Below are 25,066 nucleotides of genomic sequence, written 5' to 3' on the forward strand. Positions count from 1 at the left end.
TTCTTGCTGCTGCTGCTGCTGCTGTGGCCGCCGCCGCCAAGTCGCTTGAGTCGTGTCCGACTCCGTGCGACCCCATGGACGGCAGCCCACCAGGCTCCCCCGGTCCCTGGGAGTCTCCAGGCAAGAACACTGGAGTGGGTTGCCATTTTCTTCTCCAATGCATGCAAGTGAAAAGTGAAAGTGAAGTCGCTCAGTCGTGTCCGACCCTCAGCGACCCCACGGACTGCAGCCTTCCAGGCTCCTCCGTCCATGGGATTTTCCAGGCAAGAGTACTGGAGTGGGGTGCCACGGCCTTCTCCGTTATTCTTGTTAGGTAGGTTTGAACCTCGTGGTGTCCCTTCCGTTTATATTTCTCTTTGACGTATAAAGAAATTCAGATACAGGACGCGGCGTCCGCAGAGTCACGTGGATTACAGGTGGCAGATTTTAGACCAATTGTAGGTCTCCTGTTGTCATACCCCATGCTTTTGCTACTGTATTATGCATCCCTGAAGAACAGGACTCTTGTTTCATCTTACACGTCCTGTACTGCTTAGCATAGTTCTTTGGAGAAGGCATCTTTCTAAGAACCCGGATATCTCATGTTGTCAGTGTCTCCAAATTTTCATTGTTTACCTATTATTGAGCCATTTCGCGTAGAAGGCAATGGCACCCCACTCCAGTACTCTTGCCTGGAAAATCCTATGCTCAGAGGAGCCTGGTAGGCTGCAGTCCATGGGGTGGATAAGAGTCGGAGAAGTCTGTGCGACTTCACTTTCACTTTTCACTTTCATGTATTGGAGAAGGAAATGGCAACCCACTCCCGTATTCTTGCCTTGAGAATCCCAGGGACAGGGGAGCCTGGTGGGCTTCCGTCTATGGGGTCGCACAGATTCGGACACGAATGAAGCGACTTTTCAGCAGCAGAGCCATTTGGACAAAAGTTATCTATAAGACTCGAAGACAAGAAATTATGTGTAGCTCAGTTGTACACTGGAGATGAAACTGACCTTAGTGTGAAAAATCAGTGTGAGAAACTCCTCTGGCAAGGATACCAGAGATCTACATGCCAAGGAGGAAAATAAACAAGAGTGCCTGTTCTCCTTTTAACATGCAAACTAAGATTACACTCAGAAGATAAGGTTAACCCTTATTTGCAGAGCAAAGCTGCCCTAAAGTGTGAGAGGACACCGTGCATTATCTGTGATTGTAAAACTAGTAAACATGTTTGCTTCACCAAGGAGTCGTTTTCAGAATGATTCTTTCAAAGCTGTGTTCCTGAGGTCAGGCCTTTTCAACCGAATGTTTTATGACAATGGAAGAAAAGTCAGAGCATTGTTGCTTCTGGATAATTCCAGGCTTACCTTTCAGCTGGGTCACTCACCAGTGAGGATGGTCAGATAAAGGCATTTTCCTTTTCCTCTTTTTTAAATAGTGAGATTTGTAAACCATGTGAAATTTAATATTAATCTGCTCGAAGTTATTCCTTATAAGTGTCTTCAATAGAAATTAGATTATACAGTTAGCCATTTAGAATGAATATGGAAATAAGTATAATGATCTCTTCAGTTTTCCTTATAACCTACTATGGCTTATATGCTTCAAAGAAAAGAAAAAAAAATTTAAATGGCTAGAGACTCCAGGAAGACAGGTTGTAATTCACTTAAATTTCGTTACATATTATTAATATGATTAGTGGTTTAAACATACATTGACCCGTTTTAAAACGTTTTTCCGTTATAAAACTCTGCATAATTAAAGGTTTATAGTTTACTTATAATTTAAATCCATAACGCCCAGATCCCTTCCATACTTATGTTTTGTCTAATATGTTTGAAACACTAAGTAAAAAAGAGAAACTATGAAAAAACTGTGTAAAAAGGATTTTCTTTCCTGTAAACACTTCAACTTTGAGTCACCCAAGGAATCAAGATGAGATCCTGAGCACCAAACAACTTTATAGGTGGACGGAAGAATACTGGAGTGGGTTACCATGTCCTCTTCCAGGGGATCTTCTTGACCCAGGGATGGAACCCGTGTCTCTTACATCTCCTGCATTGGCAGATGGGTTCTTTACCACTAGTGAAAGCTTACCAGAAGGGGGGCTCAACTGGGGACTAGGTGAAGACCCCTGTTGGAATGCCTTTTTAGTGCCTAAGAGCAATTATATGGGCCTCCTCTTTGCTCCGGCATCAAGGGAAACATTCCAAGTAGGAGCAACATCAGTTTGGTGACATCATAAGATCTGTATGGGGGCTATTACAGCGGCTGCAGTGGGGAGAGGGTAAATCCTTATGAGACTTACCATTCACATCAATTACCATCTTACCCAGACAGAACTGCATGCTCACTGGTTCCGGTTTTGTTCCCTGTGACTTCTGCACTGATGTTCTGCAGAACCATGCTGGTCACCCTAACTTTGCCTCACTCTACCAGGAACTGCCCAACACCCCACAATATCTGAACATGTATTGTGGCTCTCATGTGGTAGGCAAAAGGATCACTTCACATAGGAAGGTGTCAGATTACCTACCACCTTTCTTACCTTAACCAGGGGAGAACTTCAATTCCGGCCTGGAGACCCCTACCCCTGCCACCCACCACCTCTCATCAATGCCCAGATTACAGAGCCCAGAGTCCCACTCGGTATCTGGTGTGATGCACACCCAGAGCCATATGTTCATCCATCATGCTTGTAGTCATCACAAAGAATAACATCTACAAGTGGGAGCTTTTTCAACATACATATCTTGCTGAAAAACATAAGCATTTTACAAATGCTTCTGCCAGCTGGGTTTGTCTCCTCCAAAACACTTGGGAAAGGGCTTGCATGTATCTTTTCAAGCTAGCATTTTTCTTTTTCTTTTGTGATACGTACCCAGGAGTGGAATTGCTGGATCATATGGTAGCTCTATTTTTTTGTTTGTTTGTTTCTGAGGAACATCCATATTGTTTTCCATAGTGGCTGCACCAATTACATTTCCGCCAGTGGTGTAGGAAGATTCATATTTCTTCACATTTTTGTCAATACTTGTTACAGCTCTTCTTTTTCATAATGGCCATTCTAACAAGTGTGATGTGATATCACATTATCATTTTGATTTGCATTTCCCTGATGGTTAACAGCATAGTGCATCTTTTTTTTCTATTTATTTTTAATTAAAAGATAATTGCTTTACAGAATTTTGTTGTTTTCAGTCAAACCTCAAAATGAATCAGCCATAGGTATATATATGTCCCTTACTTCTTGAACCTCCCTCCTATCTCCCTCCCCATCCCATCCCTCTACTCTAGGTTGTGGGTCTCAAACAGAGACCTGTTTGATTTCCCTGAAACATACGGCAAATTCCCACTGCCTATCTATTTTACATATGGTAATTTAAGTTTCCATGTTACTCTCTCCATACATTTCACCCTCTTCTCCCCTCTCCCTGTGTCCATTAGTCTGTTCTCTATGTCTGTTTCTCCACTGCTGTCCTGCAAATAAATTGTTTGTTACCATCGTTCTAGATTTTGGGTATATGCATTCAGTTCAATCACTCAGTCGTGTCCGACTGTTTCCCAGCCCATGGACTGCAGCATGCCAGGCTTCCCTGTCCATCACCAACTCCCGGAGTTTACTCAAATTCATGTCCATTGAGTCAGTGATGCCATCCAACCATCTCATCCTCTGTCATCCCCTTCTCCTCCCGCCTTCAATCTTTCCCAGCATCAGGGTGTTTTCCAATGAGTCAGTTCTTTGCATCGGGTGGCCAAAGTATTGGAGTTTCAGCATCAGCATCAGTCAATGAATATTCAGGACTGACTTCCTTTAGGATTGACTGGTTAGATCTCCTTCCAGTCCAAGAGACTCTGAAGAGTCTCCTCCAACACCACAGTTCAAAAGCATCAATTCTTCAGCGCTCAGCTTTCTTTATAGTCCAACTCTCACATCCATACATGACTACTGGAAAAACCATAGCTTTGACTAGATGGACCTTTGTTGGCAAAGTAATGTCTCTGATTTTTAACATGCTGTCTAGGTTGGTCATAGATTTTCTTCCATGGAGCAAGCGTCTTTTAATTTCATGGCTGCAATCACCATCTGCAGTGATTTTGGAGCCCAAGAAAATAAAGTCTGTCACTGTGTCCATTGTTTCCCCATCTATTTGCCATGAAGTGATGGGACCAGATGCCATGAGCTTAGTTTCCTGTATGTTGAGTTTTAAGCCAGCTTTTTCTTTCTCCTCTTTCACTTCTACCAAGAGGCTCTTTAGTTCTTCCTCACTCTCTGCCATAAAGGTGGTGTCATCTGCATATCTGAGGTTATTGAGATTTCTCCCGGCAATCTTGATTCCAGCTTGTACTTCATCCAGCCTGGCATTTCTCATGATGTATTCTGCATAGAAGTTAAATAAGCAGGGTGACAAATAGAGCCTTGACATGCTCCTTTCCTGCTTTGGAACCAGTCTATTGTTCCATGTACAGTTCTAACTGTTGCTTCTTGACCTTGACCTTCTTGATATATGCATTAGTGTACGACATTTATTTTTCTCTTTCTACTTACTTCACTCTGATAGGCTCTAGTTTCATCCACCTCATTAGAACGGACTCAAATGCATTCCTTTTATGGCTGAGTAATATTCCATTGTGTATATGTACCACAACTTCTTTATCCATTCATCTGACAATGGACATCTAGGTTGCTTCCATGTTCTAGCTATTGTAAATAGTGCTGCAATGAACAGTGGAGTACATGTGTCTTTTTCAATTTTGGTTTCCTCAGGGTATATGCCTCTGAGTGGGATTGCTTGGTCATACGGTGGTTTTATTCCTGGTTTTTTAAGTAATCTCCATACCATCTTCCATAGTGGCTGTATCAATTTACATTCCCACCAACAGCACAGGAGGGTTCCTTTTTCTCCAGGTTTATTGTTTGTAGACTTTTTGATGAGGGCCATTCTGACTAGTGTGAGGTGATATCTCATTGTAGTTTTGACTTGCATTTCTCTAATACTAAGTGATTTTGAGCATCTTCTCATGTACTTGTTAGCCATCTGTATGTCTTGGGAGAAATGTCTGTTTAGGTCTTCTCCCCACTTTTTGATTGGGTTGTTTGTTTTTCTGGTATTGAGTTGTATGAGCTGCTTATATATTTTGCAAATTAATCCTCTGTCAGTTGTTTCATTTGCTATTATTTTCTCCCATTCTGAGGGTTGTCTTTTCACCTTGTTTATAGTTTCCTTTGCTGTGCAAAAGCTTTTAAGTTTAATTAGGTCCCATTTGTTTACTCTTGTTTTTATTTCTATTACTCTAGGTGGTGGATCATAGAGGATCTTGCTTTGATTTATGTCATCAAGTGTTCTGCCTGTGTTTTCCTCTAAGAGTTTTATAGTTTCTGGTCTTACATGTATGTCTTTAATCCTTTTTGAGTTTATCTTTGTGTGTGGTGTTAGGAAGTGTTCTAATTTCATTCTGTACATGTAGCTGTCTAGTTTTCCCAGCACCACTTATTGAAGAGGCTATCTTTGCCCCATTGTATATTCTTACCTGCTTTGTCAAAAATAAGGTATGGATAGATGCATGAATTTATTTCTGGATCTTTTTCCATTGGTCTATATTTCTGTTTTTGTGCCAGTACCATGCTGTCTTGATGACTGTAGCTTTGTAGTATTATCTGAATTCAGGAAGGGTGATTCCTCCAGCTCCATTCTTCTTTCCCAAGACCGCTTTGGCTATTCGGGGTCTTTTGTGTTTCCAAATGAATTGTGAAATTTTTGTTCTAGTTCTGTGAAAAATGCCATTGGTAATTCGATAGGGATCACATTGAATCTGTATATTGCTTCTGGTAGTATAGTCATTTTCACAATATTGATTCTTCCTACCCAGGAACATGGAATATCTCTCCACCTGTTTTTTTAATCTTTGATTTCTTTCATCAGTGACTTATAATTTTCTGTATACAGGATACAGTTCTTTTGTCTCCTCGGGTAGGTTTATTCCTATATATTTTATTCTTTTTGTTGCAATGGTGAATAGGATTCATTCCTTAATTTCTTTTCCTGATTTTTCATTGTTAGTGTATAGGGATGCAAGTGATTTCTGTGTATTGATTTTGTATCCTGCAACATTGCTAAATTCACTGATTAGCTCTAGTAATTTTCTGAGAGTATCTTTAGGGTTTTCTATGTATAGTATCATGTCATCTGCAAACAGTGAGAGCTTTACTTCTTCTTTTCCAGTCTGGATTCCTTTTATTTCTTTTTCTTCTCTGATTGCTGTAGCTAGGACTTCCAAAACTATGTTGAATAATAGTGGTGAGAGCATCTTTTAATGTACCTGTTGGCCATCTGGGCTTCCCTGGTAGCTCAGAAGTAAAGAATCTGCCTACGATGTGAGAGACCTGGGTTTGATCCTTAGGATGGGATGATCCGCTGGAGAAGGGAATGGCAACCCACTCCAGTATTCTTGCCTGGAGAAGTCCATGGACAGAGAAGCCTGGCCAGCTACAGTCCATGGAGTCTGCAAAGAGTCAGACACAAGTGAGCGAGTAACACTGGTCATCTGTATGTCTTTGGGAAAATTTCTATTCGGATCCTCTGCCCAGTTTTAATGGCACTATTCACTTTTCTGCTCTTGAGTTGTATGAGGTTTCTACATATTCTATTTCTTCCTTCAGGTGATCTTCCCTACCCAGGGGTCAAATCTGGGTCTCCTGAGTTGCAGGCAGATTCTTTACCATCTGAGCCACCAGGGAAGTTCCCATATTTTTTTTGGATATTAGCCCCTTATCAGATATATGACATGCAAGTATTTTGACCCATTTAATAGTTGACTTTTCATTTCATTGATGGTTTCCTTTGCTGGGCAGAGGCCTTTTGGTTTAATATAGCCCTGCTTGCTTATTTTTTGCTTTTGTTCCTTTGATTTTGGTGTCAGAACCTCCTGACTTCTTCTGTGACCATGCATAGGAGCATACCAATCACTCTAATTCTGCCTTACCTTAGCAGGGTCAGGAGATTTCCTTAAACATTCTTATAGTCCTCAAATATGTATGTGTGGCCTTTGTGTTGTGGCCCAAAGGATAATTTCTTATAGGGATCTATTTATTTACCTACTCTCTTTCTTTCCTTAATGAATTGTTAAGCCTCAGAAATCACCAGTTACGTAGGGCAGCTTGAGAGACCTGGTATCTCACAGTGGGGCATTTAGTCATCTAGTATCAGGGAGGCAATGAAAAGATGAAGAGAGCATGCTGTTCCTCTAGTATATGCCAGGAAGACTCTCATCTATTGGCTTGGCATAGGCTTCTTACAGCCACCTGATATGCCCTACAGCACCATCACACAGCACACCACATGGCCTAGTACACTCACTTGCATCGGCTGGAGTCACCTGCAAAAGTTTCTTTTCCTATAAGGCTGTGTATTGTTCATGGACCTAGAAACTGAAAACATTATTCCTGCATCGAGGATGTCTGAATTATCTTACAAGCCAATAAAATGGAGGAATACAACAGATCCAAAAATTGCTTATTTAGTGTTATTCATAAGGCCTTCCAGTTCACCTTTGAAAGCAATTTCCTGCACGTACTCATATAGGGTTGATTTTGAATTAATTGCATAGTGGTAGGAAAGAGACGGAGAAGGCAATGGCACCTCACTCCAGTACTCTTGCCTGGAAAATCCCATGGGCGGAGGAGCCTGGTAGGCTGCAGTCCATGGGGTCGCTGAGGGTCGGGCACAACTGAGCGACTTCACTTTCACTTTCCTGCATTGGAGAAGGAAATGGCAACCCACTCCAATGTTCTTGCCTGGAGAATCCCAGGGATGGGGGAGCCTGGTGGGCTGCCATCTGTGGGGTCACACAGAGTCTGACACGACTGAAGTGACTTAGCAGCAGCAGCAGGAAAGAGAAGGGGGCAGAGATCGATTCTGATTGTGTATGGGTTGATACTTATTGCTCATAGATGATGAGAACATGCAGTATCTCTGTATTATTTTTCAACTTCCATGTGTTTTGATCATTGTTATGAAGTTTGTGAAATGCAATCTGTTTGGCGAGAAGCTACAAATGCAGGCCCTGGTGCACATGAAGTGCTCTTTTACCTCATTAGTCTCTGGAGAGCAAGAAAACAAACCTCACAGTGTACAATGTGCATCAGCGAGATGGGGTCAGAGGTGCTCTGGAGATGCAGTTTCATCCTAAACTTTGAGATTTGTTGAAAGATATTGAGAGAAGAATGGGATGGCTATATTTATGAACCATGTTATCTAGGAGAAGGAGGGTGAACTTGGCATTGGTTGGGGTGGGGCTGAAAACCTGGGAATGGGTAGACAGTGACAGGAAACTTGTAGAGAGTCAACAGCAACATAAGTTGTATCTAAACCGAAGCAAGGCTGATGGGGGATGGATTCAAGAAACAACAGGAAGTGGAGTCTTACTAACTGGATGCATGAGGGAGAAGGACACAGCCAGTAAAGAGATGCCTCCTGATTTTGGAGTGGATGGTGGTGACACCACACAAGATAGGGAACCAAAAAAGAAAAGAAGGTTATTTTGGGTTTTTAGAAAAGACAAATTCAACTTGGAACAGTTGACTATGAACACTTGAGTGTGCCCAAAGCAGCTAGATCTCTGATGAGAATCTGCTTGGTTACCACTAAGGGTTGGCTCTTGATATTGCAGGGTAATGAACTCATTTTTGCAAGAGTCAAAAATTAAGATATACTCACCAGAGACTGATCTACAAGCTAGAATGCCAATCAGAACTACAGTGGGAACTATAATGGTCAGGGTAAAATACCAACACGAATTAGAAAGCAGAAAGTATTCTTGAGGGAAAGTGATGCCAGAACAGATGTATTTTAACTGGGGACCTCAGAAGCCCCAGGTGAAAAATAATAGTCTGCAGTTCCATAAATCTTCCAGAGGAAAACAATGTGGTTGACTTTGCAGGTTTAAGTCCTCTGTGGCATAAAAGGCTGAGCAAATCCGTATGCTCCATGGAGCACACAGGTGATGGAAAAGCATAGATAGGGATTGGTGGAGGCAGAGGGCAGAACCGAGGGAGGGCAGGAATCTAGCGGAGCTCTCAGCCTTCAGTTGCCCTCCCAGCGGCCCCACTCCCCGAACGCAGAAGGAGAGGCAGTAGTACCAACTGGCTTGCTCCTGTGGCTGCAGGAGGCCAAAGCTTCAGGTACACCAAAGAGACAGCAGGGGGAGGCTGTGAGGGGGTTTCAGCTGTAGGACACCCTGAAAGTCGCAGGGTGGCTTTGTCTTTCCCAAATCCAGGGAAGGTTGATGAATAGAATCCCTTCCATTTCCTGTGTTCTTTTTTCTTCCTTTGGATCTCGGCTACCCACTCTGTGCAGCTGAGGGCAAGCAGATGAGAACTGGGTGAAGGAGCTACAGATGAGGCGGAAGGAGTGAGTTGTTTCCGGATGGTGTGCAGTGGGGGCGCCCCCGCAGCCGGGTTCACACAGAAGTTGCCAACCACCGAACCCGTCCCAGGACGAGCCAGGCCCTTACCCATGCTCGCGGCTGCACGGGACCCACGACAGTCGCCAGGTGGGTGCTACCCACGCCAATTTGACCAGTCACGAAGCTGCGGCTCAGAAATGCCGAGTGGCCTGCCCTGGTTAAGTGGTAGAGCTGCTGTGTCTAAATAGAGAGTTTATGCCCTTGACCCTGACGCGGTGCTGCGTTTTGACGTCCTGAGACTAAGCAGCTCTTCTGACCAGCTCAGAATCAAGCTGATCACTAACGAAGACGGGTCCCCATGGATAGACAGCTTCTGCGTGTCAGCCACTGTGCTCAGTGTCCACTGATTGATGTGATGTGAATTGCCAACACAACACCCCCAGGTTTTCTGATATAATTCAAAGAATCCACCAGTAGATGGCGCAGCTCCACTGGGTTTTCGAGTTATAGGAGGCTCTGCACACTCACGTTGACATATATTCCTCCCACTCCCTTCGTGTGTCCCAAGGCCTCTCTTCTCTTTCTTATCTTGCCCTTATCAAAACTGGCTGTGCACGGATGACTGTCCCTGTCGCTGAAGGCCTTGGCAACACAACACCTTTAGGGCTTTCTGATGTAGTTCAAGGGATCAACCAGCAGGTGGCGATGCTCCACTCAGAAATCGGAAGAATGTAATCGGTTCCTGCTGCTGCTGCTAAGTCGCTTCAGTCGTGTCCGACTCTGTGCGACCCCATAGATGGCAGCCCACCAGGCCCCGCCGTCCCTGGGATTCTCCAGGCAAGAACACTGGAGTGGGTTGCCATTTCCTCCACCAATGCATGAAAGTGAAAAGTGAAAGTGAAGTCGCTCAGTCGTGTCCGACTCTTAGCGACCCCATGGACTGCAGCCTACCAGGCTCCTCCGTCCATGGGATTTTCCAGGCAAGAGTACTGGTGTGGGGTGCCATTGCGGTTCCTAAGTTATTTATTTTGGCTGTGCTGGGTCTTTTCTCTGGCTACAGCGAGCCAGGGCTACTCTTGGTTTCAGTACGTGGGCTTTTCATTGCCGTGGCTTCTCTTGTTTCGAAGCACAGGCTCTAGGGCCAGAAGGCTTCAACGGTTGTGGCTACCTGGCTTCGTTGCTCTGTGGCAAGTGGGATCTTCCTGGACCAGAGATGGAAGCCTTGTGCAGTGAACTGGCAGGATAATTCTCAACCACTGAACCATCAAGGGAGCACTGGAAGGTGAAATCTTAACTGCTGGATAACCAAGGAAGTCTCACAAGTCATGGATTTAGATGCAAGGACATATGACAGGGGCTTGGTTGCAGAAACAAGACATGAACTTGTCCCCTGGGACCAGAGGGGAATCTGCCACAGGGTGCAACTGATCAGAATCGTGCAGAAAAGCCTGAGCTGAAAGTCAGGAAACCTGGATGCTAATCTTGGCTCTGCCACCCATTAGTTTTGTGGTTTTGGGTACGTCACTGTACGTCCTTTTTCAGTTCATTTAAAATACAGTTTACTTATGTCAACCTCTCGACTCTCAAGATATCAGGGAGTAGTGCTTTTCAAACTCTAATGTGCACTGGAATCACCAGTTATTATGAAAGTGTAAGTCCTAATTCAATAGGCCTGTGGTGGAGGCCTCAGAGTGACAAGTTCCCAGGTGATACTGATGCTGCTGGTCCCTGGACCACACTTTGACTAGCAGGCAAGCGTCCACTACAGAAGTGGCTCAAGGGTGCTCACTGCTGGTGTGGAGGCCAGAGGCAGGACTCTAGTCACCAGCCCCTCCCCAGCTTCAGCAAGAGCAGCTTGTCTTTTGATGTCCTGAGACTGAGCAGCTCTTCTGACCAGCTCTGAATCGAGCTGATCACTAACAAAGATGGGGTCTTGTGTACAGACCACTTCCACGAGTCAGTCATCATGCTCACTGTTCAGTGATTGATGTGTACTGGTTCACATGTTCCTCAGAGAACCATGGAACTACTCACCATCTCGCAGACGAAGTGAACGACAGAGAATCTGAATGTGCTCAGTCGCTCAGTCCTGTCTTACCCTTTATGACCCCCCATGGACCATAGCCCGCCAGGCTCCTCTGTCCTTGAAATTCTCCAGGCAAGAATGCTGGAGTGGGTAGCCATTCCCTTCTCCAGGGGATTTTCCTGACCCAGGGATCGAACCCGCCTCTCAAGCGGGTTTCAAGCAGATTCTTTACCACTCAGCCACCAGGGAAGCCCAGAGAGTCTGAAGGACCTGGCCAAAGTGACTCCAGTCAAGAGTCTGGGTTCGAACCCAGCTAGTTTCCCCTCCCAAATCTGCTCCAAGCACCACGTGCCTGGTGTATAAGAGGTAATGACAATTTCCAGTACTGCTGGTGTTCTGAAAAGTCCCTGGTGACTTAAGGGGGTACCCTGCATCCCAGATGTATTTGCAAATCTTGTGGTGTGCATAGAAATCTGAAGCACATGGTCAGTTCATAGATTCTTATTTGCTCAAGATCTTGCACCTCCTATAACTTGAAAACCTGTATATCTCGTCCTCATGGTTTGTTCATTACAGAAAGCAAATTCTGCCAAAACTTGGTGAAGGCTCCATGCTCCAGTCCAAGGCTGGCCAGAGCTGGTGGATCCCTTGAACTATATCAGAAAACCCTGTGGGTATTGTGTGACCAAGAACTTCATTGACAGAAACAGTCATGCATATACAGTCTGTTTTGTTTTTTAAATTGAAGTACAGCTGATATACAATATTATGTTAGTTTTAGGAGCACAGCAAAGTGATTCGGTTTTATATACGTATATTCTTTTTAAAATTTTTCTGAGTTATTAGAAAATAGTGAACATCGTTGCCTATGCTTTACAGTAAATCCTTGTTTATTTTATATATAGTAGTGTGTATACGGGAGAAGGCGATGGCATCCCACTCCAGTACTCTTGCCTGGAAAATCCCATGGACGGAGGAGCCTAGTAGGCTGCAGTCCATGGGGTCACGAAGAGTCGGACACGACTGAGCGACTTCACTTTCACTTTTCACTTTCATGCATTGGAGGAGGAAATGGCAACCCACTCCAGTGTTCTTGCCTAGAGGATCCCAGGGACAGCGGGGCCTGGTGGGCTGCCATCTATGGGGTCGCACAGAGTCGGACACGACTGAAGTGACTTAGCAGCAGCAGCAGTGTGTATACGTTAATACCATACTCCTAATTTATCAAGTGTTTAATTTCCAAAATATACAAACAAATCAGGAAACTCAATATAAAAAAATGAAAAAATGGGCAGAAAAGCTAAACAGACATTTCTAAAAAAAAGACATAGATGCTAAGGGGATGAGAAGAGAGGTCTTGGGGCACAGAAAGGGAGTGGGAGGAATGGTGCCAAGATGAGGTTGTAGAGCCTCTGCTTTAGCCATATGACTGGGATTCCCAGGGTGACAGAGACTGGCTTTCTGTTAAATTTGACCTTGCAGAAAGGGCGCCCGGCAAGGCAAGGTCAAACTGCAGTATTTCGCAGGTGGCATGTACGTGGAGATTTGCCATCATCATGAAGTCATAGAAAATGAGAAAACAGAAACATAGAGAAAATAGTCTACTGGTCTCAAAACATCAAAGAGAACTGAGAAGTTGCTTCCCTGGGGCCTGCACTACTGTGCCTGTAGGCCAGGAAACAGGTGCAGGGAGGCACGGTGCCATGCCCACATGCCCAGAGCTGGTGATCTGTGGAGCTGGAACCCACCCGGCCTTTCATTCCTGGGCTGGGGCTCTGCCCTCTGTACTCCTGGGTGCAAAACCCTGTTGTAGAGAGAGGTAGGAAAAGCAGGATGGAGAACACTCCACGGGGTCTGGGTTAAGGATGTGCACAACATCTGAATAAAAAATGCTTTAAAAAGTGCTCCGATCTGCCGTGGTATTCACCTGGAAACAACTTTCGATAAGACTTTCCAAAAAAATTGCCTCGAGAACATCGATGGAATTACCTTCCAGTTGTATCTGGGGCATTCATTGGAATTCCTGCCACATGTGTCCTGACATTTCTTTTTAATCTGCACCATGTAAAAATGCAATCTTTGGCTGCCAGTCTCTGGGAACTGGGAAAGTCACCTATTGTCGGGGTCCAGCCCCGGCTGATCCAGGGTATTCGAAGGAGAGACGGCCTAGGCGACTATTTATAAGCTAATTAGAGATATAAAGAGTAATAGAATGAGCATAGCTCAGTCGGAAAATTCAGTGGAGAAAAGAGGCTGAGTAGCTTGGTTTACGAGGAAAATCAATACAACCGGTGACACCAGGTTAGCTCTGACCACGGAGGCCGCAGGCGCTCTCTTGAATAGCGGAAGGTGCCCCACCTTAGACACCTTCTCGAGTGGGTCTTAGAAGCCCAGGCAAATAAATGGTCGCAGAGGATATCCGCGCTACAGATCGAGACTTCAGCCAGAAGTTAAAGGGAAGAATGACATGGGGAGACCAAGCGTTGGTGAGCAAGGCCCATAGCTTTATTTTCAACAGGGGTTTTTATACCCTAAGTTACACATAGAGGATAATAGGGGATGCAAAGTCAGCAGTTTTTGATCCTTATCAAAAACCAGGGTTTCTTTCCTGCAAATGTATCGTATACAAATGGTTTAGGTGATTTACATCATCTTCTGGCCAGAAGGCCTATTAACATTTTATGACTCTTGACAAGGACTTATCAACAAAGACTTATTTTCTCTAAGAGTAATTATTTTAAGGTTTGGCACCATCTTCCGAAGATAAAATTGCATTCCTATAGGGCGAATGTGTAATCGGTTTACAACAAAGGAAAGAATTTATTACTTTAAGGGTCTAAAGTTACTAACACCAAGGCCACTACTTATTTTTTCTACATACCAACTATTAATTAATACATATCCAAGGATACAATTCAGGGGATGTGAAAACTTGGCAGCAGGCATTGACTCATCAATGAAATCTTTTACTAGTTTTATTCTGACAGTTTCTAACTCTCTGAGAGGCTCTAAGCTATTTGAATATCTTAAGCTTCCCGTGCCTCTCGAGGCTGGGAGACTGTAAACAATCCTTTGCATAGCTGTAGGAGTCCGGGTAAACTTGTCAGGCGAGTTAGAGAGCCATCTGAGGGGTTTGGATTTAAACACTCCTAATTGCCCAGGAATTTTATTAATTGGAGCTGTAAGTTAACTCTTTGACAGAGAGAGCGAGATGGTGGTGGGGGACAGCCCCCCAGTAAAGTCAGAGGTGAGAGCACAAAGCAATAAAGTAGGCAGACTCTGGTTTTTTGGGGGTAGATGCTCAAGAATATCCGGGGGGACTCCTGAGGCTCGATCCCGCCTTTGCGTATACCGAGCCTCCTTCCTCATGACCTTTGTCACGAGTGGAATGCCTCACCGGCTCCCGGGAACCTATGGCTCTGCTGGTCCGGGTGGCCGGGCTGCTCTGAGTTAACCTTGGACCTGGAGCTGGCCATAGCAATGACACCCCAGATTACTTCCTGGGTACACGAGGGGTCGCATTCCTCCTGACTGAACCCTCCCACGAGCCCTGCACCTATTATGCTCTCACATGGTCTGTGTGGGCTCCTCTGTCTGGTCCATGGGTTCAGTGCTCAGGGCCTACTTTGGGGTCGGGAATGGAGAGGAGCCCAGGAAATATGTCTTGCCAAATGAGCGGCTCAGGGTCTCTGAAGAATCACCTTCCCTGAGGCCCTCTGGGTGCCACTGTGACCCCATTATCAGGGTGAATGTTAATGAGCTACAGGGGATGTGTGGCATAAATTGGGGTGTGGGAGGCAGGGGAAGGAGGGATTCCTGAGAAGACCTTGGATTTCTGGGTAAGGGGTGTTGTGGGTGGATGAGCATGGCGGTTGCTGCAGATGGACCCTGTGGTGGCCACAGAGAGGGAGGGCTGTCATGGCAGCCACTGAGGGAAGCCTCGAGAAAGGCTTGGTGACCAGGCAAGGGAGAAGCTGGCCTGAGGTAGCCTTGGGGACTGCTCTGCAGAAGAGGCAGAGGCTCCCAGGTTCAGTCTGGTTCCCAGTGCTGAGGTGGAACACAGCCTCAAGATAATCAGGGGCTTCTGCCACTGTCAGCGGGGCAGTGGGGAGTGAGATTGTCTCTGAGTGCGCAGGGTTGGGGGGGATACCCAGTGCCTTGGTGGGGAGCTGTGGCCCATGGAGGCCTACTGTTTGTGGAGGTTGGGAAAGTCGGTCATAGGCCCCAGGAGGCGCTCTGGCCAGAGGGGAAGCCCCACCATGCTGGCTTTCATGGGTAGGCACTGTCTGGGCATCTTCCTCCTGCCTGGTTGGGTGTGGGGGGCAGCAGAAGGGCTGGAATGGGCCTCCCTGGAGGGGCTGGGCAAGTGGGTGCAGGGAGCTGAGAGCTGGACGGGGTGCAGGGTGCAGGCTCAGAAGCAGCCTCAGGCCCAGGAAAATCATGGGTGCCAAGAAGGAGACCCAGAGGCAGCGAGAACACTGGACCAGAAGCCACAGGCTGTGCCTGGGCCCAGATGCTGAGTCAGCCCTTAGCTCAGGGTGGTGGAAGTGAAAGGGCAGAGCAGGAGGTGACAGGAAAGACACAGCAGGAGAGGTCTGGCTGAGACCAGAGGCTGACGCTAAGGAGGGAGAGCAGACAATCATCTCTTGGGGGGGGCCGAGGGTGCCCAGATAAGGGCTGGGGAGGCTGTGTGCTCTTCCTCCCTGCCTGGGTAGGTGAATGCAGGTGTGGAGGTGGGGTCTGAGCTGGATCCTGGTCTAAGGGTGGGCAGAGTCAGGAGGCAGACAGGGAGGATGGGGAGCAGAGAATGAGTCCCTCCAGTGGGGTGACAGGACCCTCAGGGAATGTCAGGGCCAGGCCTTAAGATCTGCCAGTAGCTCAGAGCCTTGGTCCTGTCGTGGGACTCTGCTTAAGCACAGGTCTCAGCCACCCCACGACCTGACGTTTCTGTTTCTGTGCGCAGAAGAGGGCCCTACCTTCCTTCCTCTGAGGTGGGTGCTGTGCTTCTCTGCAGGCCTCCCTCCCACAGCCTCTGACCACCACCCCCGCTCCCTCTGCAGCAGTCTCGGAGTCCCCACCCTGGGCCCTGTGATGGGACAGCTTGAGTCTAAGGTGGAGGGAAGGGAAGCTGGTCTCTGGTCCCCAACGTTGGTCTTCTTCCAACCTGGGCACCAACCTGGCTGCCAGGGAAGCGATGGGTCCCTGCCACCTGCTGCTGCAGAGGGGCCTCCGGGTGACACAAAGTGATCTGCAGATGGTCCATTTCACCTCACCTACCCCAGCCCATCCTTGGGGTTCAACTGAATTAAGTGCTTTCTAACACCAGGCTTTAAAATAAAGAAAACACTTAGCTGTCTGGTTATTCAAATAGTTTGTGAATGGGACAAACTGGGACACTCGCTACATCTTAGGCCAGGCCTGTGCTGCTGACTTCTCATCATGGGAGCAGCGCTCCAAGTCAAGTCCTGTCTCAGAGCATCTTCTGAACAGGCCACCATCCCTGCCATGACCCTACCCACTTATAGCCCTCAGGATGCTCCCCTGCCCCAGCTTCTGGCCACCAGAGTAGGGTGAGCTCACCCCCAGCCCCTCTCCTCCAAGGGGGCACCACACCAGAAACAAGAGGCCTCCAGTTTTCATTTTATTCAATTCAAAGAATATTTTTTATTAACTTAGACAGACACAAGATGTGACAACACTGGAAACAAGAACATTTCTCTGACCAGACTGCGCTGACTGGTGCAGAGTTCATCACACACAGAAAAGGAGCAGTGGTCTTATTCAAGTCAGTGATTGTGTGTAAGCTCCACTGCCTGAAAACCAGACTGCAAATAAAGTGCAAAGAGAGCAGCAGGGGCCCAGTCGGGAGATGAGGAAGAGACAGGAGAGCAGAAGCAGCGAACGACTCAAGATCAAAACGGTAAGAAGAGCAGTGGCAGGAACACGTGCTGAGGACGTGTCCCCGCCCCTCCCACGGCCAACATCTTTGGGGGTGGACAGCCCCAGCCAGAGCCCCACAAGGAGCGGGGATTCTCTGCAGGTGACGAGGGGTCTCTGAGCCCGGGGCCCCTGAATCTCCAACATACTTTCTCCACTTTGGGAAGCAGCCTCCCAGGGCCCAGGCAGCTCCAACAGAGCCACGAGCCCGGGAAGGACAGGGAGCCCGTCCTGCACTGCACACCAGCTAAACAGCTCTGCACCCTCTGCAGCGCATAGTCACTCGGGTGTACACAAGCAATCACACACTTGTGCACAGACACACACCCATTCACAAATGCACACTGACACGTGTATTCACACACACACACTCACATCCGCACATTCACACACAAACATCTGTGCATTCATGCATCTGTACTCATACCCACACACTCATCCACACACCCCCTCACACACTCACACACTCAAGCCCTCATGCATGTGCATACATACTCGCACATACATGCCCACACACACCCCACACTCACACATGCACTCAACAGGTGCACTCACACACCCATTCACACACAGGCACGCACATATTAAGTAAAGACCCTCCCTAGTGCCCTCCCCAGGTCCTCTCAGGCTGGCCCAGGAAGGGGCTGCAGCTGGGCATCCAGTCACCCGGAGGGTGAGATCCAAACTTGAAAAGGACATATTTATGCATCAACCCCAAGGAGGCCCCTGGTCCTCCGCTCCTCTCCTCCCCTGCAGCCCAAGTCACAGTCTCTCAGAACTCCAGGGATGCAGTCCAAAGGCTGGCAGTCTCCCGGAAGTGGTCCTGGAGGGACACAGTTGGGGTGGAGAAGGGGCCACCAGGACCAGGGGTTTCCAGGCAACTTGGCACAAGGGAGGAAGCCATCAGCGCCCTTCCATCTGTGGGAATCTGCGGGGCGCATGTGGTAGCCTGGGTGCAGCCTCAGGCCTCGGGGTGAGGCAGGCAGAGCTCTTCAGCCGGGCCCTGGGTGGCTGAGAAGGGCACATGGTGTGAGGCTCAGCCCCTCTGTCCCAGGGGCAACCAGGCTGCTGTGGTTCTTAGTCCCAGGAACTGAGGACCAGGACCGCAAGCAATCAGTGAGGGGGCAGATGTGGATGTGGGATGGGGGTGAGGGCCAGGGCCTCTCCCGGCTCCCCTCAGTGCCGCTCCTGGTGCACCAGTCAGCAGCACAGCCAGGACCGCTGCAGGCCCATCCAGAGCAGATGCTCCTGTGTGATCCTAGCAGGAGGGGCAGCCTGGAGACAGAGACATGGGGTCATGCGTGGGTCTCAGCTCCACCCCACCCACTTGTATCCCTTCCCTCCTATTACACTCAGCCCCAGGAGCCAGCCGACACCCCCACCCATACTGAGAGACCTGTGCCACTCAACACCAAGGAACCTCTGGTTAAGCCTTGCATGGGGCTTGGGTTGGGGTGGGGAGGCCTGACTGTGTGTGAATACCTTGCTCCCCAGGGGTTCTGGGACTCATCGCTCCTGTGACCATCTCAGCTTAGACTGTCCCCTGGTTCTTCCCCGTGACTTGCCATACACCCCACCTTCCCTGCCACGGGCCTTTCTCTCTAGGTCCCTTGGGAGCCTGTGCTCCCTTCCCCCATCCCACTGTGCCAGGTCTCCCAGAGACTGGGGGGCAGGTGGGGAATTCAGGCCCGGAGGCAGGTTCAGCTCCCCCACTTCTGATCTATGTGACAAGGGCAAATGTCTCCCTTCCCAGAGCCCAGCAGATGGGGAGAACAGAGCTCTGCCAGAGTGTCTCTAGCTCCATCCTTCCTCCCTCATGCCAGTACTGGATCACCAGGCCACCCCTCCCCTTGGGCTCTCCACCTGGAAGGCCCTGCCTCTCCTCGAGGGGTCAGGCCCTTCTCTCGTGCGCTCCCCAGGCAACTCTAGGGTCAGGGGTGCCCCAGGCAGGGATTTGATTCTCTTGACAACAGAGGGGGCAGTTCACCTTCTATAACACCAGTTCTTGCAAGAAAAACATGGGGACTTGAGAGTTTCCTCCTCACCCAAAGACGTCCCTGTCTCCCCAACTGTCGCCTACCCTACAAGCCTCTTCTCCATCTGCTCTCCCATCCCAGCCTGACAGCTGCCCTCCACTCAAGGAGACCCCCACTTTCCCAAATCCTTTGGGACACAGGGGCTGCTGGAGGCTGTCCAGGACTGGAGCACCGCATTCTGTGGCACCAGGAGGGCACTGATAGGAGGTGGAGGGAGCATGGCTGAGATGGGGCAGGGCTGGGAGGAACACGTCTTTCCCTCTTCCCTGTCCCCTGATGCAAAGCTTTGGAGGGTGGAGAGGAGCAAGAGAGACAGCAGGAGCAGGCAGAGAGCAGTCCCAGAGACCTGCCAGGAGGAAGTCTTGTGAAGGGCTGAGAAAGAGACAGACCTGGGCTTGGGCCAAGAACACAACCATCCGTCCAGGCTGCCTCTCCAGGGGTGGAGGACAAGGGGGCCAGCATCCGCTCTCTTCCAGGGCTTTCTGGGCCTCTCCTGGGCCATTTCCCTCTATTCCCCTGTGTTCAGGTGACACTACCGGGGCCGTGGGCCGAGATGATGGGCTGACCCTCGGAGATGCCCAGGCAGCTGCCCCTCATCCCCATCTTGGATATATGACAAGGGAGTCCAGAGGGCCTGCATGCACCCTGCCTTGCCTGCTCTCGGCCAGGCAGCTTTCCAGGCTGGTTTCCTCAGGTCCCTTCCTCGTCTCCCCAAGCCACCCGGCAGCCTGGACATCTAGATGTCATGGCCACCACCTCCCTCCAGCCCGCAAGTCCAACCTCTGGCCTCCTACCTTTTCGGTCGGGGTCAGTCATTCATGTTCCTACTGAAGAATTTCTTCCTTCTGCTCCCCGCTTCGGCCAAAGTGAGGCAACAGGTCGGCTGCACTCAGATAATTTTCTCGAGTTCGATGCAAAGGGCCCGTTTTGAGAGTTTCAGTGCAGTTCGTCACCGGCCGCGAAGTGGCTGGCCAGAGCCGGGGCTCGGTGGTTGCGTCCTCCGCGGAGGTCTAGGGCCCAGAGGCCTGATCCGCTCCTTCCTCGTCCCCCGGAGCGTCCCGGCGGCCCCCGGCCCAGTGATCCTTCATGCTGATGCCCCTGCCGTCGCGGCCGGGTGGAGGTGGTAGCGGGCGTTCACTCGATCCTCACCTGCAGGCGCACGTTGAGCATCACCGAGGCCACGATGTAGAAATAGGGGAAGTTCCTGCGCAGACGCCAGGCCAGGTCGAAGAAGGCGATCAACGTGCGCGTGAGCCCCTTTCAGAAGGCACCGTACGAGCCGCGGATCGCGGCTGAGCGCGCCAGCCGCACTGCCACGCCCGACAGGGCCGCTGCTGCCACCGCCGCAGACAGAGCCCCCGACGCCGCCATGGGCCCGGGCCGGCGCGGGCCCCGCGGACCGACCGCAGCAAGAGCTGGCGGACAGGTGGACGCGAGGCCTGGAGCCGCTGGCCAACAGCAGTCGCGTCCCACTCCGCCCTGTTCCGCCGCGCCCCGCCTTCAGTCTCCCCTCAGGGGCTGGGCTCCCGATGACTCCTCCGCCACAGCCAAGGCCCCACCTGAGCTGCCTAGGGACAGCTCCGCCCCCTCGCCTGCACGCACATTGGCGACCGCCTGCGCAGCTCCGCCCCTAGCATGGCCCTGCCCCTTGTCGGGTACCACAGAGCTGCTGCCAACGACTCAGCCCAAACCCCGGTACCTGCCCCTCCGAGAAGCCCCGCCTCCTCCCAGACTCCTAAGAGAGCCGGAGGGCCTGAAAGCTTTTTTTGTCAAGTGCTGCCCTCCTGGGATCCTTTTGCAGAATGCGCTATTCTGCAAGGAAGGCCCACCCGGAGCTCTTTATCCGTTTACACCATCCCCTTTCCCTCACTGTCTCCGCAGAAAATCTGGCCAGCTAGCCACTGTACTTTTAATTCATGTTTTTTCTGGTAACTCTGCACTGTGGAATTTCACCAAACCTACATGCTCATTTTCCCCCCGTTCATGTGTATTTCGTGAATGCTCCTTTACCCCCATTGTCCTTACCTTTCATCCCATGGTGATTTCTATGCACTCCTCTTAGTCTGTCTTTGCCCTGGATGCTGCGCAAGGTCTTCTCAGCTGTACATTTGCCCTCATTCATTGCTGTTTATCTGCTCTTGGGTTTTAAAGCCCTTTCGTGGTTTCACCTAATCTTTATCTAAACCAAATCCAATTCAAAGTCCATGACATTTTCAGAATTATTGAAATGTGCTTGCTTCATTGTAGTCAGGACTTTTAAAAAGCCGTCTGCAAAAGTTGATTCATGAAGATTTCATCCCAGTTTTCACAAGGAGGGCTGGCCTAAGTTAATACCTTACTAATTCCTCTCAGAATGCCTGTTCAGTCATACTGAATATCTCTGTGACATCTGTATAAATGTTTAAGAAACCCAGCAGATTCATATACACTGATTGAGCAGTTGTCCTGGAGAAGAGAGAGTTTGAGAGGCACTAGGTTATTGGATCACAACAATATAACCATGCATGAATACGAATGCATAAAAAAAATCAGGGTAGATAAATGTCACATTATTGAACATCATTTACTCTGGTTAAGGAAGTAGGAAGAAAGACATACCTTTTGTTTTTCGTGTATATGTATGTATATCCATTTGTGTATCTGTAACTATTACTTGTATAATACAACAAAAATATTTGAAACAGAAGGGGCCACATGAATATAGACTTAAGCTACATGGAAACCTTTTTTTTTTTTTTCCTAGACTGGATCCTGCCTCATTCATGTGCAGAGCCTGTTCCCTCCAATCATTTCTGAAACCTCTTCTTGTCCACATCTCATTTATCTTTAGCATTTTATTTTGAAATAATTATAGACTCAGGGAAGTTGCACAAATAGCACAAAAAAGACCTTGTGCCTTTTACCCACGTACCCCAATGGTGACATTTTCTGTAGATGCAGTATAATATTAAAACTAGGAAACTGACACTGGTATATTACTCTTGACTAGACTACAGGCGCAATTCGGGTTTCTCCATTTTTCTAACCTGCATTAATTTGTGTGTATGTGTGCCTGTATCGCTCTAGCAATTTTATCCCATGTCAGGATTCATGCAACCACCACTATGATCAAGATACAAAAATATTCCAACACCACAAAAGAACTGATTTGAGCCACCTCTTTGTATTTACTCAGCAACCCTATACATATTTTGTTAGAGTTTCATCTATTTCATTTCCTTTAGAATGGCTGTAAATGGTACTGTGTGCTTAATTTTGGTTTCCACATGTTCACTTTTCATATACAGAATGCAATTATTTTTAAAATTTATTTATTTGGCTGCACCAAGGTCTTAGTTGTGGCACACAGGATCTTCCGTCTTCGTTGTGGCATGTGGGATCTAATTCCCTACCCAGGGATAGAACCTGAGTCCCCCCGCGCTGGGAGATCAGGGTCTTAGCTACTGAACCACCAGGGAAGTCCCTGCAATTGAATTTTTAATGAAACTTTTTATTTAGAGGTAACTGTAGATTTACATACAGTTGCAAGAAAAAAATAGATCCCGCGTACATTTTACCCAATTTTCCACAGTTTTCCACATCTTTCAAAACTGCAGTATGGTGCAATATCAAAATCAGGACATTGACACAATCTACCGATCTTGTTCAGATTTCCCCAATTTACTTTTTCGTTTGTGTGTGTGTGTTTGTGAATTGTTCTATGCAGTTTTATCACATATGTGCGTTCATGCATCCACCATCACAGTCAAGATACAGAACAGTTTCATAACTATAAGGATCCCTCATGTTGCCCTTTTTTTTGACCACACCCACTTCTCTCCTGTTCGCCTTCCTTAATGCTTCACAACCACTAATCTGCTGTCTATTTCTATAATTTAGTCTTTTTGAGAATGTTGTAAAAATGGAATCTTATAGGATGTAACTTTTGGGGATTGGGTTTTTTTTTTTTCTTTCTTTTACTTTGGAGATTGGCTTTTTCACTCAGTCTGGGATTTTTTTTTTCTCATTCTTCTTTGGAGAGTCATCCAAGTTGCTGGAAATGTCAAGTGTCAATAGTTCACTGCTTTTATTGCTAAGTTAGTATTCCTTCGCATGGTTGCACCAGAATTTGTATACCTCCTACCCAAGAAGGACACCAGGGCTTCCAGTTTGGAACTATTAGGGATAAAGCTGCTGTGAATATTTGTTCACTGATTATTGTGTGAACAAAATTTTCTCTTTATCTGGGATAAATGCCCAAGAGTACAATTTCTAAGCTGTATGGTAAGTGCCTGTTTAGTTTCATAAGACTCAGTTAAAATTTCCAATGTGGCTGTAACATTTTACACTCTGGGTCAGCAATTTCTGAATATATTGTTTCTCTACATCCTTGTCAGCCTTTGATGTTATCACTATTTTTAAAAATTTTAGCCATTATGATAGGTGTATTGTGATATCTTATTGTGGTCTTAATTTATATTGGGGTTAGCCTAAAAGTTAATTGAAACTTTTTGGCTAACCCAATATTTCCCTTATGGCTAATAATGGCGAAAATCTTTTTATGTGCTTATTTTCTATCTGTATATTGTCTGTGCATGCACGCTAAGTCGCTTCAGTTGTGTCTGACTCTTCACGACCCTATGGACTGTAGCCTGCCAGGCTCCTCTGTCCATGGGATTCTCCTGGCAAGAATACTGGAGTGGGTTGCCATGCCCTCCTCCAGGGAATCCATGGATCAAACCCGCATCTCTTATGTCTCCTGCACTGGCAAGTGGGTTCTTTAAAACTAGCGCCACCTGGGAAACCCCATATATCCTCCTTAGATAAATGTCTTGTCATGTTCTAATTGAACTGCTTGTTTTTATTATTAAGTTTCGTGAGTTCTATATAATATATTCTAGATATGACTCTTTTGTTGGATAGATGGTTTGCAAATATTTTTCCACCCAATCTGTAGCTTGTATTTTCATTCTGTTAACAAGGGCTTTCTCACAGCACAATTTTTGATTTGATGAGGTCCAATTTATTTATGGATCATGGCTCTGGTATTATATGTCAGAACTTTTTACCAGGCCTTAGGTCTCAAAGATATTCTCCTATGTTTTCTTTTAAATTTTTTAAAGTTTTATTTCACATTTAAGTCTGTGGTCCATTTTGAGTTCATATTTATGTAGGGTTTGGAGGTTTAAATCCAGGTTCAATTTTTGACTAAAAATGCCCAATTGCTAGAGCACAGTTTGTTTAAAAAAGCTATCCCTCCTCCCTTGAATTTTTTTTCTTTCATCTTTGTCAAAAACCAGTGGAGCATATTTCTGTGGGTCTATTTTGATGTTCTCTCTTCTGTTGCTTTGGTCTATGTGTGTATCCATCCTCTCTCTAATATCACACTATTTTGATTACTGTAGCTATAGAGTATATGTTACTATTGGTTAGAGTGATTCCTCACACTTTATTTTTCTTCTTCAACATTTATTTAGCTATTCTAGGGCTGGTGTTCATCTGTACAAATTTTAGGATAAACTTGTCTATGGGTACAAAATGCTTGCTAGCAAGTGTTAAACTTACAGATCAGTTTGGGTGAGAATGGACATCATTTATATGTTTAATATTTCAGTCCATGAACACAGTTGTTATTGCTGCTGTTCAGTCGCTAAGTCATGTCCAGCTCTTTGCAACTCCATGAACTGCAGCAGGCCAGGTTCCCTGT

General features: G+C 47.3%; 1 protein-coding gene and 1 pseudogene across 1 annotated transcript in view; both read right to left on the reverse strand.

Moving 5' to 3' along the window:
* Positions 1-20,340, reverse strand: part of LOC147341355 (zinc finger protein 75D-like) — a 35,179-nt gene extending 14,839 nt beyond the window's left edge. The window contains exon 1 of the mRNA XM_086389199.1: positions 20,175-20,340. Within this exon, the coding sequence (XP_086245325.1) occupies positions 20,175-20,196 (22 nt within the window). The 5' untranslated portion in view covers positions 20,197-20,340. The remainder of the gene's footprint in view (positions 1-20,174) is intronic.
* Positions 20,341-20,373: 33 nt separating this feature from the next.
* On the reverse strand, positions 20,374-20,883 carry LOC147341356 (small integral membrane protein 10-like protein 2A; annotated as a pseudogene).
* Between the last annotated feature and the right edge of the window lie 4,183 nt (positions 20,884-25,066).

The sequence above is a fragment of the Bos grunniens genome, chromosome X, assembly GCF_055505025.1.
Source record: "Bos grunniens cultivar Pamir isolate PY7600 chromosome X, Bosgru_T2T1.0, whole genome shotgun sequence".
Classification (NCBI taxonomy): Eukaryota; Metazoa; Chordata; class Mammalia; order Artiodactyla; family Bovidae; genus Bos; species Bos grunniens.